General features: G+C 41.0%; 1 protein-coding gene across 4 annotated transcripts in view; it reads left to right on the top strand.

Annotated features, from left to right (window-relative positions):
• Positions 1-15888, top strand: part of ASAP1 (ArfGAP with SH3 domain, ankyrin repeat and PH domain 1) — a 323210-nt gene that overhangs the window by 244454 nt on the left and 62868 nt on the right. For all 4 annotated transcript variants that reach the window (XM_039523658.1, XM_039523659.1, XM_039523657.1 and 1 more), the window contains 4 exons: positions 5526-5689; positions 7426-7559; positions 13949-14040; positions 15432-15618. In XM_039523658.1, the coding sequence (XP_039379592.1) occupies positions 5526-5689; positions 7426-7559; positions 13949-14040; positions 15432-15618 (577 nt within the window). The remainder of the gene's footprint in view (positions 1-5525; positions 5690-7425; positions 7560-13948; positions 14041-15431; positions 15619-15888) is intronic.

The raw sequence follows: 15888 nt of genomic DNA, 5'->3' as shown, positions 1-15888 counted from the left end.
AGAGCTGGGCTATAGATCAACACCCAGAAATCAACCCTTACTCCAGTACAGCACCTGGAGTTTATAGACACCAGGGCCCTCCTACCTCAGCACAGATTACTCTTTCTGGCTACACTCACAGAGGCTGTCCAAAACAGTCCATAAATATCAGCCAGACTGCCTACAACTCTTGTGGCACTCCCCACCAGGGTAAAATCCTCCATACACTGGTGGAAAGACCCAGCCAACATTAGCAAAGGGATCCCCTTCATGAAGAATCCTCCCTTGTTGCTTCTTACCACCAACACATCCCTCCTAGGGTGGGGCGCACATCTAAACAGCCTTACAACACAAGGGAAGTGACCTTCCATGGAGATACCCTCCACATCAACCTCCTCGAGCTAAGGGTGGTCAGGATGCCTGCACCTATTGCCTCCCACTGATCAGAGGGTCACACATGAAAGTCCTAACAGACAACATTGCCTGTATATTCTACATAACTCAACAAGATGGAGCCCAGTCTCCCTCCCTCTGTGCAGAAGTGATGAGACTATGGAACTGGTGCATCTCCCACGCTGTCAGCGGCCTACCTCCCAGGTACACAAAACTTGATGGCGGACAGTCTCAATTGTAAATTCCCGCAAAACCATGAGTAGTAGCTATACCCAGTAGTGCTTCACAGTCTGTTCAGGCGGTGGAGGATGCTGACACAGACTTGTTCGCCACTTACCTGAACAAGAAATGTCCATGCTGCTGCTCCAGGCCAGGGATAGGACAACCCACCCTCCTCCCATCTACTTTGGAGTTCTTGTCAATGACTCTGCGGTAGAGAAAGAACTGAGGGGGGTTAGCTTGTGCACACTGACTAGCCTCATGGCAGGGCACAAGGAAAGACAGTGGGGGTGGGGGTGCTCGTGGACACTGCTATTGAAGTTCTCTGATCAGCAGCGCAGGGACCCATACAGTGGAGCACCCATGCAGTGGAGCACTCATTGGGGGATACATCTCAAAGAACCATCGCTACTGCACAAGGTGAGTAACTTCTTTGGCTATATGCACCTCTTGGATCAGATCCTGTGCTTCACTTAGGATTAAATCAAGAATGGCCTCTCCTCTTGTGTATTCCAGGAATATCTGCTCCAAGAAGTAGTTATTGATGCAGTCTAGAAATTATATCTCTGCATCTGGTCCGGAGGTGACAGTCAATATGGGGGTAGTTGAAATCCCCCATTATTACCGAATTGTCTATTTTTGTAGCCTCTCTAATCTCTCTGAGCATTTCACAGTCACCATCACCATCCTGGTCAGGTGGTTGATAGTATATTCCTACTGCTTTATTATTGTTGTTTATTATTATTCAAGCATGAAATTTTTATCCATAGAGATTCTATAATTCAGTTTGATTCATTCAAGATTTTTAGTATATTTGACTCTATGGTTCCTTTCCTTCACTCCCCCAACAGCGCAACCTACTCTTGTCATTCCTATATATTTGGTACCCTGTTATTACTATGTCCCATTATCATCTTTCCACCAACTTTCTTTAATGCCTATTATATCAATAGCCTCACTTAACACCAGGCAATCAAGTTCACCCATCTTAGTATTTAGACTTCTTGCATTGGTACACAAACACCTACAAAATTTGTTAATATTTCGTTGTCTGGCTACATATGATGTAATTGAGTGGGACTCTTTTTCATTTCAGAGTTTCTCTTCAGTTCTTAGCTGTACTTTCTCAACTTATATTCTCTCATCTTTATTAGGATATAGAGTATCCCCTTTAATAAATTTCCCCCTAAAGAAACTGTGTGCATCTCTGTCCAAACCGTGTGCTTTCCCCCAGCCCTTAGTTTAAAAACTCCTGTAATACCTTTTTAATTTTTCATGCCAGCAATCTGGTACCATTTTGGTTTAAGCGGAGCCCATCCTTCCTATATAGGATCCTCCTTTCCCAAAAGGTTCCCTAGTTCATAATAAAACTAAATTGCTCCTCCCAATACCATCATCTCATCCATGCATTAAGACTCTGTAATTCTGTCTGTCTTTCTGGACCTGCATGTGGAACTGGAAGCATTTCAGAGAATGCTACCATGGAGATCCTGGATTTTAATCTAAATTTGGCCTCCAGGACCTCTCTCCTACCTTTCCCTATGTCCTTTTTTCATGCATGTTCCATGAGCACCAACTTCTCCCCAACATGGCACATAAGTCTATCTAGATGTCTCAAGAGGTCCACAACCTTCGCATCCGGCAGACAATTCACTGAGCCAGTCTCCTAATCATCAGAAGCCCAACTGTCTATATTTCTAATAATTAAAACCTCCGTTACTATTACTTGTCTCTTCCTAATAACTGGGGTCCTCTCACCCAGAGAGGTATCCTCAGTGCGAGAGGATACCAGGACATTATCTGGAAGTAAGGGTCCCAGTTATGGGAATATTTTCTTCTGTTCTAGCTTGACGTTCTCCTTCCTTGAGACTTTCATCCTCCTTAACAGCAGAAAGGCTATCAGGTTGGGGGTAGTACCACTCTGCTGTGTCCCTGAAAATCTTCTGTAGATACCGCTCTGTCTCCCTTAGCATTTCCAGTTCAGCCACTCTGGTCTCAAGAGCCCGAAGTCTGTCTCTGAAGGTCTGCACTGAATGTACACGTATGCAGTACTACGTGCTGCATCCAGTACAAAAAAATAGATAGCCGTTCACTATACTGCTGGACTTCTGCCTGTATTATTTTTAGTCTTTCAGGATTTATTTATTTGTTCTTTATTTTATTTTATTGTGTGTGTGGGGGGGGTGGTTATTGTACTAAGTTTAAAGGATTTTTATTAGGTGTATCTGGGTCCCACAGTCCCTCTCTCAACTCCCTTGCAAAACTTCCCTGTTTGCTAGCTCCTCTAGGTGCTTAGAAGCTGTTTTTATGAACTCCTGTTCTCCCTGAATTATCCCTGTCATCTTGTCAAGGGATCCTAAAGGGATTAGGAATCAAAGGATAGGAAACTAGAACCTCATTAGCAAGTTCTCAGTCTAGCCTAGCAGGCTACTTGGCTCAGCACACAGCCCCCAAAACAGACCAATGACAGAAACCTGTGGGCAATAAGGGAGTCCTCGGAGAAAACAGAAAGCTGTCCAATATCTAGACACCTGAGAAAAAGAAACAACATGGAAAACTGGACAACTACTCAATTGTGGTAGAGATTGCAGAACCCTGGTCTATAATAAGATTGGACAAGTGCAACCGGTTTCATTAACACTATAAAATTATATCTGATCATCTTTGCATATTACATTGAGTCCAGCGGCTTCATACAGTGAAGCAGAAGCATTCTGTGTACTTCAGACAGAAACTGTACAAAACAACAAAGCTATGATTAAAATAGAGACCCATAGGACACCTGGTAATGTCATATTGGGTTAAAATGCCATTTTACTGGTTTGAGGTTTCGGGGGAGGGAGTTCTTCAGTGAATAGTGTATGTATTATATTTCTGCCATTTGGAGTGCTGATGATCAATTCTGTTATATAAATGGCATGAATGTTTGTGTTAAATTGGCCCTGCTGATAATCTCTAGCTACAGCACACAGCATGCTTTGTGCGCTGAATTTTTCAGAGATTGCGTCAGGTGATATGCAGCTATATGGAATTTTTCATTTCCTTGGCTAAAAGGAATAAAAAGAGAATTGCTATTGCTGTATGTAACTGTAGTAAATAAAAGAATGCTTGAAACACTAGATCAAACCTGTGGTCAGCTCATGCATCCAATTTTTCTTCTAATTTTCATTACTTCTAATAGTGATTGAAAGTTGCTTTTTTAAATTGCTATTGTATATTTGAGGTTGGATGTTAATCTATTTATCCTAATTGCAATTAAATTGGAACTATAATGACTGTAATGCTGACAAGTTCTTTAAGCCAGTTGCCAATTTCTAAATGAACAAATATTTCAGCTTGTACATTACCTAAATTTATCTGGATTATGCTAATATCAGAAACCAAGAATACTTCCTTTTTCTTTCTCAAACTGGTCTTCATCAGCAAAATTGCAAATGACTGCCACCTAGAGTGTGTTTATATATTTTACTTTACAAATTCAGATTATGTGTAGTACATGTATTGTTTTCCATACACAGAACTATGGAGGGAAAATACTGGAAATGCTTACATTTCCCAGGGGGAGGGAAGGGGACATGTTAAGCTTGCTTTTACTAACCTTCCTTTGCAAGTTCTTTGGAAAGACAGTTAGTTCTCAGATTCATCTTTTGTGCATTAATCACAAAATAAAAAAGTGCATATGTGAGTGCAAATACAAATTCAGGCCCTGAATCTGCAAATATTTATGATGTAACGTTGTTCATATGAGTTCCCCATTAAACTACTTATGTCTCTAAAGTTACCTACACATGTTAGTATTTGCAATCTAGAGACTATGAAATTAAGTCTAAAGTTTCATCATCAGTCCATTCAGTTGAACCTAGACATTACAGCACACTGAAGAAAAAAAATCACACATTGAGTATAGAAAGTTGAAATATCTAAGCAGGAAATTGGTTAAGAGGAGTTAGAGCATTTTTAGATGTGTACTATTTTATCTGCTTTAGCTCCAAGTAACAAACAATTACTGTAGCTGAAAGGGATTGGAGGAAAAAAACCCTGGATTTTGTTCTTATTTTGATTTGTTTTTTTCAGCTTGCTCATTTGATACATTAGACAGCACTTAGTGTGTAGCCATTTTTTCTAATTCCCTTGTAAAAGCTGTCAGTCAATGTCCCCTATTAGTTTGGGTCTTTCACACAACAGCAAGTGAGAGAAATACACTTTTAAAAATAGGGAAATGTTGTTGTATGACCCTTAAAAATCAGTGGGTAGACTCAGGCCAGGTATAATACCTGAAACAACTTTTAACAATCTGTTGATTTGTTTTAACTTGACTAAGTTGCAGGTTGATATCTGTAAGATCACATTTTACCAGTTACAATCTTAATGTTGGCCACTACTGTTACTCCATTACTCTCTATTCTTATCTTTCTCCTCTTTTCTAAAATCCTGTCCCATTTTTACTCCTGACTGTCCAATCTATTTGGCCGTCACAGGCCTTGTGTATGGGCTATTATAGAAAAAAACTCAGGGCCAGATTTTTAAAATAATTTAGGTGTCTAAAGATGCAGATAAGTGCCTAGTGATATTTTCAAAAGAGCCTAGGTACCTACATTCCAAATCTGGCCCTTAGTCTCTATCCACTCCCAGGCTCTAACACACTTGCAGAAACCAGGAATTACATATGATGGCACACATTGTTCCAGTACATTAATTCAAACACTTTTTGATGAGCAATTTAAAAATCTTTTCCCCTTGTATTACTTTGTTCCTCCTTCTCTCATTTTTGTTTTACTTCTGCCCTTCCCCCATTCTTTCTTTTCAGTCTCTCCCCCAGCATACCCCCTCCCCTCCACGTCTACCCTGTTCTTTCACCTGCAGACTTGCTATAGTTTATAGGTAAAGTTGTATTTGCAAAACAATCTTCATGAAAACCCTTCATTTTATACTAGATGGATATCAGTATTGACTAACAGTAAAGAAGAAGCATTAAACATGGCATTCCGCGGAGAGCAGAGCACAGGGGAAAACAGTTTAGAGGATCTAACAAAAGCCATTATTGATGATATACAGAGATTACCCGGAAATGAAGTCTGTTGTGATTGTGGATCACCAGGTATCTTAATTTACATGAATGTCACCAAATGTCTTATTTCAAGCAAAATAACTTATTTTTTTTCAAAAATTTAGAGTGCGGATTAACTTTCTAAGCAATATTTAAATCAGCCTTCAACCCTAGTTAAAAGAGCAAGTGTTCTGAGTCTCATTCATTACTGTTGCGTGTTGTCTGCACTCAGTTTCAGCAGTTCAAGCCCCATTGTGGGATTTGAACTGCTGATGTTGTTGCACTCTCTCCAGATCCTTATTGCAATGGAATGGAAATTGCTTGGCATCACTGTTTTTGTAAGCTGCTTGGATGTGAGTTGTGCTTAGGCAGTGATTAAGGAAGATGTAATCCTCCAGGAGTCTTATTCTTGGATCTCAGCTTCATAGCATGAGACACGTGGAATTGCCAAAGTAAAATTTCTGGACCCTAAGGACAATGGTAATAGGACGATGCACAACATCTCCTTATTGATTTGCAATTAAACTAAGCGCTTGACACAACTGTCAATAGGGTGTCCTGGTTTGTGTTTTATCCTTTTACCCATCGGTGCCAAAAATCTTCAGAGCTTTGGTAGTTTTTCCAGTCTTGTGCCAGGAAGCAAAGACTCGGTGTAAGAATCCTTTCGGAATGATATCTTCAGAGCAGCAGAATTACAGGTCAGTCGTTTTCCCTTGTCTGAGCTTGAGGACAATTAAGAGTTATAAATCATTGTTGGGCTACTAAGTTTATACTGCTTGATAGCTGCTGCTTACATATCATAAGGAGGTTCCTCAGAATGGAGGACTGGGAAAGATAGAAGAATAATGTCTCTGGCAGGTAGCAGATACCAATATTATACTGGTAGCTACATTCTACAATGATGGGTACATTAGAAATGTTTAGATTGATAGATATGTAAGTAGAATATTGCAACCATAGAAAAATACTGCTTTTTAAGTACTGAAAGATGATAAATAGTTAAGTTTAAATCTCTGGAAATCTGAGGAAACATTTTTTATTAACCTTTGCCATGTTGTTTTTTAATGAAGTCCCAAGCATCTCTCCTCTTTCTTTTTGCTTTAAACTCTTGACTCAAGACTTCACATAGTGGGCATGTAATTATCTGGTCAAGGAAGACTGAATGAGGTTCATTTTGAACAACTTGTCTTTCTTGTCTAATCCGCCCATGTTGTTGCTGTTAAGTTGCTGTCACGCATTGAACATGCTCATTTTGCAACATACATGATGTGAGAACTGTTTGGGTATTAATCTTAGGGATGCCCACATGGCAGTGCAGAGCACTATTTCTGGGCCAGCCCTAGAGTGTAAAGGTTACCTCTATGGATGTCCATTCCATCCATAGTGAAATGTTTCTTAATTGAAACCTTTATGAAAAAATACACTTTGAGCATTAAAAATTAAGGCCAAAATGGATACATTTGGGAGATGGGCACTACATTTAGGTGCCTAAACATGTGTTTAGGCAACTGGGTTTGAAAATTTTGGCCTAGATGTTTGTAGATAGGTGGTGGATTTTTAGAATATATAGACTTAATGTGATTCATGGAAAAATGCATTTTATTAACTTTTTGGTTCAGTTTGGTGATGAATTTTGGAAAAAAACACGAGATATTCATAATTAAGTTGTTTTTGTTAACCCCCTAAGAGGAGAGTCATTTTCATTGAGGAATATTGGTTTTTACAGAATATAACTTTCACTCTTTTTAATATTTGCTAAGTATTTTATTTCTCAACCTCTTCTACAGATCCAACGTGGCTGTCAACGAACCTGGGCATTTTAACCTGTATAGAGTGTTCTGGAATACACAGGGAAATGGGTGTTCATATTTCTCGAATCCAGTCTTTGGAACTAGACAAATTGGGAACATCTGAACTCTTGGTGAGTCTCTGTGGTTTTTATATCTTTAGTCAGATACTCTGCATATAAAGGATACTTCCAGATATAAAATAATATACTGGTACTTATTTTTTAAAGGACATATTTTGCAGACAAATGTACATTTTGCTAGTAGTGTGAAGAAGGATTTATCTTGTACTACTTATACTTTTGTCCATTTACCAATTTTATTTTTGTTAGGTAGTCTTGATCCTGAATCAAAAGCCACTGACAAAATCCTTGCATAATAAGAGAAAAGGAAGCTAATTGCAATCTATAACAGAGTTCAGAATGTTGCCATTAAATTTCATTGGATGAAACTGTAATTTGGAGGGAAAGATCCTGCGCTGATGTTAAGAGATACTGTGAACTGGATGTAGGAGAAGACAAAAGTGAAGTTCGACATTTTTCAAACAAAATATGTTTGACCTAGAAAAAGATTTATGTTTTGCATAGGAAACTGTGAAAAGTGTTTATGAGTGGGGGGAGGGAGCATTATTAGGATTTGAGGAGAAGGTAATTCTGAAGTTCTCCGAATGATGGTCCCTATGTGTATTCCACTTGAGGTGCGCATGCACACCATGTGCCTGAGACCAGAAGATTTTTCATTAGCAGTGTTCATTGGTCCACAGCTGCACCCTCTGCCTCCTTGTGCTCTGAACTGAATGCATAAAGGGTGGTGCTGACTGACCAGCTCTCCAGTTCCTTTTTACCACCCCTTGTCTGAGATGGAACCTCTCAAAGTGTCTACAACTTTGCTAACGTTCCTGCTTCAAATTCCAGTTTTCGTAAATAGTTTACCATTTTCTAGTTATTTAGTTTTTAGTATTTAGCTGGATAGTGTTAGTAGGAGTTTTACCCCTCATTTGGGGTACTTAGTATGCCTGAGACCCCCAGTTTCAAGTCCTGTGTAGCCTGCCCCTTGGTCTTCCTGGTTAGTGACTTCCACAATACTTGTTTTTATTGCCTTATCCCCTCCAAGTGCAGCATCTGTCATTCATTTCCTCTCTGAACCCAGCAATATCGAGTGTTGCAATTCAGAAGATTCCTGGTGGAACTCTCCCTGATGACCCAGTTCAACATTGGGTCATCAGACCCCTCTGTGCATTGGCCAAAGGTACCTTATTGTGCCCATGCAGCCACAGTGCTCCCAGACTCCAGATCATCAGAGGAAAGAACTACAGACTGTAGGAGGCAGAGCAGGTGGGAGCACTCTCTCAAAAAAACGAGAGAAATCCCCTCCCAAGTCATGATCCAAGAAGTGGACTTCTTCTCTTGTGGCCTCCAAGTCTGGTGGGACTCTGCACCCTGCTGTGGGTGTGTCAGGAGCTCACAGGAAGCATGGGCTTGTCTCGAACCAAGAGTGCTCTGAAACTACCAGCTGCTGAAGGGCCAGGACCAACTCCAGCATTGGTGAGGGAAAGAAGGCAGCTGCCCACATGGCTGGTACCATCCCACAGCAAGAAGAAGGATTCAGCAGTACCAGCTCTCACTGCCTGATCTAAATTAGCACCATTGGCTCTGCCAAGAGGTAGAAGCTCCTCCTGCTCCCCTTCCTCAAGGACTGGATGTACTGTGCTTGATGACCAGGCTGAATATTCTGACCTGGGGTCACCAATCCTCTCTGAGCCGGTAATCAGCAGAGAGTTTCCCACATCGCTGGCTATTTGCTGGTACTTATGATCCGCTGAGGCATTACAAGATAACGGGTACCAGCAGCTCCACCAGTGCAATCTGAGGACTCTTATTCTTCCGGAAAGTTTGAGACTGAGACAGTGGGTCCACCGACAGTACCAAGATACAGGATTACCCCCAACAAAGGTTCCAGAGGCTCTTGAGCACCCACCCTATGCCACAGGACCCTGCCCAGCTCAGGACCAATGGTATCTTTCCCCATAACACCACCTGCTTACCCATATGGTCCTTCACACTGAGATCCACATCTAAGACTTCCTGGGTACAGAGGATCAGACAGGAGTCCCCTCATAAGGAAGAACCTCCGCTCACTGAGGAGCACTATGTGGAGAAGGAGCAACTTAAACCAACAGACCTGCTCCCCCCAACAGCGTTTTTGTTTTAATCTCCTGATAAGGTGGTTGCACCTGCCTCGCCATCACCATCTGATGACTAAGCAGTTCCAAGATCTCCAGAAGAGAATTGCAGATGCACTCCAGATTCCCCTTGAAAAAATTCAGGATACCACTTGTAAGTTGCTAGATATCCTTCAGAGTGCAGGCCCTAGCAAAATGGCACTTACACTCAACCAGGCCATATTAGAGCTGGCCAAAAAAGGTCTAGCACAACCCAGTCACTTCCCCTTCCTCCCCTGCCCCTGCTCTGAAAAGAATGGAGAAGAAATACTTTGTTCTTTCTAAGAGGACGAAAAACTTACCTTCACACCCCACCCAGAACTCTCTAGTGGTATAGGCCATCACTGAATGTAACGAACTACTCCAACCTAAGTCTGCTGCCTACAACAAGAACACCAAACAAGTAGACCTCTTCAAATGAAAATGTTTCACCTTGGTTAGCCTATAGTTTTGCATTGCAAATTATCAAGCCTTGATGTCTAAGTATGATTTTATTAATTGTAAGAAGTTTTTTGAGTTCACAGACTACCTACACGAGGAGCTTGATCGCATTTCCAAGCCGTGATCGATGAGGGTCAGGTGACAGCTAGATCGTTCCTTCAAGCTTCGCTCGATACAGCAGACACCACTTCTTACTTCATGGAGACTTCTGTTGTCATGAGACAAGCTTCATGGCTCCAGTCCTCTGGGTTTCCAAAGGAAGTTCAAGCCACTTTGGAAGATTTTCCCTTTGAGGGCAACCACCTGTTCAGTGACAAAATGGATAAGTCATTGCATATTTGTGAGGACCGTCATGCAACCCTCTGCTTCCTGGGTATATGCATCTTGGAGAAAATACGCCACCACTATATAAGCAGTGTCCCACTACTCAGCTCTTTTACTACAAAAGGGCCTATGAGCCTTCCATGAAGCACCAGAGTGCAGTGCAGCAGACAGAATGTCTGTCATTCTCTCACCAGCCCCAGGCTCCTTCCAAGAAATCTTTTTGACGGGACCCTTGAGAGTCACAAACCAGCCCTTCTGCACCCATACTTCATTCAGTAGCCACCTGGCCCATTTCTCCCCAGCATGGCATCATATCATGGTGCATTAAAAGGTCCCAGAAATTGTCACCACCAGATATCTTATAAAACTTCTGTTCATCCTAACCAGAAAACATCCCTCCCTGTCTCCTTTCAGGCACCCCCTCTCGTGGGAGAATATTCAGACAGGATCTGATGTGCCATCTGATGAAGTGGGTTCTAGCCCACGAAGACTATGATTATAGTGTACTATATAAACAAACAGGGAGGAGTGAAATCTCTGCCTTTTTGCATGGAAGTGATCAAGCTGTGAAATTGGTGCATCTGACACCGGGGGAGTGGTTTGAGCATTGGCCTGCTAAACCCAGGGTTGTGAGTTCAATCCTTGAGGGGGCCATTTGGGGAGCGGGGGTAAAAATCTGGGGATTGGTCCTGCTTTGAGCAGGGGGTTGGACTAGATGACCTCCTGAGGTAATCTATTTCCAACCCTAATAGTCTATGATTCTATGATCTGTGTCTCAGCAGTGCACCTCGTGGGAATACTGAACATCCTACGGGACAGCCTCAGCAGGAACATCCACAGAGACCATGACTGGATGCTTCACAACTCAGTGGTACAGCACATCTGACAGTGGGAATTCCCTTTGTGGATGCCTTTGTGTCTGAAGAAAACAAGAAGTGCCCGGACTGCTGTTCTGGAGCAACTCAGGGACACAACTCCTAATATGCTGATAGGAGATGCTAATATACACTCTGCCACCCATTCCCCTCTTATCTCAGATCTTGAGGAAAATCAAGCAAGACACAGCTTCAATAATCCTAGTAGCACCCTGGTGGCCGAGGTAGCTTTGATTTGCTATCATCCTTTAGATAGCTTCAAGTCCATGCATACAAAACCAGCTGTTTCCTAATCTGCTGACTGAAGACAGAGGCAAGGCCACCCATCCGAATCCAGCATCCCTCTGTCTAATAGCTCGGTATTTGGATGAATGATGAATTTAGAGAGGTCATGTTCTAAGGCAGTAAAATCCATCCTTAATAATAGCAGGAAAGTCTCTCTAAGAAAATGTTATGCTGCAAAATAAGAGTTTTTTCCAGGCCTGCCGGTCCACCCTGCTTCAAAGTCCACCAGCTTAGCTCCAACGGGCTGCTCTTTCTGCAAGCAGTGAACAAAGCAGGTGGCTGCCAAACAACATTATAAGGGAGCATTGCACAACTTTAAATGAGCATGTTCTCTAATTGATCAGCAACGTAACAATGAAACAGCATTAACCGGGATGACTTTGAGTAAGGAGTTACTGTACCTCCGCAGGGCTCAGAGATACCACTCATTCTGGACTACCTTCTTTCTTTAAAAACATCAGGTCTGACCCTCAACTTGCTGCAAATGCATTTGGTGACAATTAGCGCCTTCCTTTCTCTGGTGGAGAACTTTTTGGTCTTCACCCACCCTATGATAATAGGTCACCTTAGCTGATTACTCTCATTATAGTTAGTATGGCAACACCCATTTTTTCATGTCCTCTGTGTGTATATATATCTTCCTACTGTATTTTCCACTGCATGCATCTGATGAAGTGGGTTTTAGCCCACAAAAGCTTATGCTCAAATAAGTTTGTTAGTCTCTAAGGTGCCACAAGTACTCCTCATTCTTTTTTCTATGTCAGTGAGTTTTTTCAAAAGGCCTTAAGCTTTCCTCTGGTGCTAAAACATACTTCAGCTTGGGACCTCAGTCTTGTTCATATTTGCAACATTAATGAATCCTCCATTTGAACCTTTAGCCTCCTGCTTCTTTCTTCAGCTGTCTATAAAGGTGGCCTTTCTGACTGCAGTTATGTCTGCCAGAAGAGTTTGGTGAGGTTGAGGCTCTTATGGCGATATACCTTCCCTACAGGGCATTCCATAAGGATAAGGTCTCTTTGAGGTAACACCCTACATTAATTCCAAAGATTCCCTCCAAATTCTACTTAAATCTGGTCATATTCCTTCCAGAGAAGATAGGAAGTTCCATTCTCTGGATGTTTGTCGAGCCTTAGTGTTCTACTTGCAGATGACAAAACCCTTCAGGAAATCTCCTAGACTATTCATCTCTTTTGCTGAACATATGAAAGGGTATCTCCTCACTGAGACTTCTTAAATGGCTTCAGGTTGCATCCTGCTATGCTAGGAGTTGGCTGCAATAGCTCCTCCACAGAGTGTCAGAGCCCACTCGTCCAGAGCCCAGGTATCCTCAGTGGCATCTCTTCAGGATGTCCTCCTGAAAATCTGTAGAGCAGCAACATGAGACTCTGTGCATACCTTTACTAGGCATTACACCCTAACAAGCATCTTCAGCAGATGCATCCTTCAGCACAGTGATCCTGAAATATGTGATATAGCAGAATACCTTCTCCTCTTCAATAAGGACTGCTTATGAGCCGCCTAAAGTGGAATACACATAGTGACTATCACTCAAAGAAGAAATTCTGGTTACTTACCTTATATAACTTGAGTTCTTCAAGATGTGTGGGCCCTATATGTATTCGACTACCCTGCCTCCTTCCCCTCTTCTTTGGATTCTTTCCTAAGGTGAGTCATAGTACAGAAGGAATTGAAGAGACGTCTAGTCCACACCGCCTCATATGCTCTTGTTTCAGAGCATGAGGAGGCAGAGGTGCAGATGTGGACCAACAAACACTGCTAATGAAAAATCTTCCTGTTTCAGGCATATGCAACGGCATGTGCACCTAGCGTGGAATACACATAGGGTCCCCACTTGAAGAACTCCAATTACTATAAGGTAAGTAACAAGAATATTTTTCAATCCATTAAGGCTATGTCTATGCTTGGAGCTGGGGGTGCAATTCCTGTCTTAAGTAGACATAATCGCACTAGCTCTGATTCAGCTAGTGTGCTAAAAAATAGGAGTGTAGCCATAGTAGCAAGGCAAGTGGCAGAATGGGCTAGCCCAAGTACGTACCCACAGGGCTCCAGGCATGTTTGTACTCGGCATGGCTCTCCTGTGCAACTGATACCACAGTTACACTATTTTTAGTATGCTAGTCCGATCAGAGCTAACACGACTAAGTCTGCTTGAGATGGGAATTGCACACCCTGTTCCAAATGTAGACATAGCCTACATTTAACTTTAACACTATACATTCATTTTGTGTTTCGTTATTTGTACTGTCCTCTGCTGCTGCTAAGAAAAATGCACTGTATTTAAAAAAAAAAAAGTCTTATTTGAACATTTGAGACCAATAGCAAATTCTGAAAACATGTGCTTTTGTTTTTGCTACAGCTGGCCAAGAATGTAGGAAATAATTGTTTTAATGATATAATGGAAGGGAGTTTACCTAGTCCTTCACCCAAACCCACTCCATCAAGTGATATGTAAGTACTGAACATGAACACTTCCCCAGTATACAGTTGGAATGGAGTATATATGTGTAGATAGGGTTTCCATAGTGAGATATATATTAAGCTATAATCAAGTGAAGGGAAAAGGTAAATAAGAAAAAAACTGTTCGAGGATGGAAGAAAAAAAATTTTCATTCCACCTGCCAATCTTAACTGTTAAATTTCTCATTATGGAATTCCAAATCCCTTCTCTAGTTATTTCTCTTTAAATTTGTTCTTGAATTTACTTCACAGTTAGTGTTCATACATGATGGGTTGTGTCTCCTTAGAATATGCTACAGAATCTTCCGCACTTGTTTGGTTTTGTAATTCACACTTATGTGATAAACTGTAATGGATTAACTAATAATAAATCTTTTCATATTAATTTATGGATAAATCCAGACCCATTTTCCTCTGGTGTGGGGGTTAGCTAAGCAGCCGAACTCGTGTTGTTTTGCTGCCTGGCAGAGGAGGTCATGCAGAGGAGTTCAGCTCCTGAGGAGTATGGAAGTAGTGGCTTAGTTATTCTGTAAATGTGCAAGACCAGAGGATCATTGCAGTCAGGGGAAGTAAGATCCCATAGAACCCATCCCAGCCACTAAACTAACTGGGATCTGGATTTTAACCTTAAAGTGGGATTTTCATACCAGGGAAACCTTGAAAAAAGAGGGCATTTCTACAAACAGTAATTGAACAGTAATTTTTGTTTTTCCCTTTACTTTTATGGAAGATGTTTAGTTTGAAAAAGAAATTTCTTCTCAACCCTTGTTCTTCTTGATTATGCAGCAAAGTCATAATCCTCTGTTTACAATACATTTAAATTGCCTTGGAAATAATTGTTATAAACTTAGTTTTATATCATCAGTTCAGTTACTATAAGGCAAGTAGATGATGGTCAGAAAGGTGAAAACCCTTGTTTTAAACAAATAGAATCACAGAAATAGTAATGGCAAAAATCTGTTAGATTCTCATGTTCTATTCCCTGGAGCCTATATTTTTCATATTATGAAAATCCCCTTTGCAAGAAAAATTATGAAGAACAATTGAACAAATTGATGCATCTTGCATGTATCTTCCTATTATGAAAATTGTCTTTTGCATCTTCAGTTTTGAATTAAACTGATTTCCCAAAATCAAAGGCTGTACCTCATGTATTATTGAAAAGGCAGGATACTGTAAGAGGCTTGTTTACTTCATTTTGGACCTCTTTTTTGCAAATAGTGTGCCACATGCATAGTGATTAAATTATTATATATAAAATAGTCAGTCCTCACTTTTCAGTTTAAGCAAGCTGAGTTCTGATTTTAAGCTTAAAGTATCAGTCCAATTGAGATCCCTTTTGCTCAGAATTCTAGACCAAGTTCTGTTTTTTTTCCCCCCAGGACTGCACGTAAAGAATATATCACTGCTAAGTATGTAGATCATAAGTTTTCTAGAAAGACTTGTGCATCTGCAGCAGCTAAACTGAATGAACTACTTGAGGCTGTCAGATCCAGGGATTTACTTGCACTAATTCAAGTCTATGCAGAGGGGGTAGAGCTAATGGAGCCACTGTTAGAGCCTGGACAGGTAAGCTTATCCGATAAACAATATTGAGTACGCTAAGAACATTATTTTTGGAAGCCATCCATTAAAATAGTGATATAACTTATAAGTACATGGGTGAATGACGTTTATTAGAATCATAGATGAAAAAGATCTTGGCTTATCCTCCTGTCAGTGTATTTTCTCTTGCCTTCTCCTGTACAGTTTAAAAGATTTGTTATGAATGTTTGTATATGTGCCCAAAGAATAGTCTAGTACATTTTAAAAGTCTGAAAGGTAAATAATGTGGTGACC

The sequence above is a fragment of the Mauremys reevesii genome, linkage group 2, assembly GCF_016161935.1.
Source record: "Mauremys reevesii isolate NIE-2019 linkage group 2, ASM1616193v1, whole genome shotgun sequence".
NCBI lineage: Eukaryota > Metazoa > Chordata > Testudines > Geoemydidae > Mauremys > Mauremys reevesii.
The sequence above is the reverse complement of the archived record's forward strand: the minus strand, read 5'-3'. Positions and strand labels throughout refer to the sequence as shown.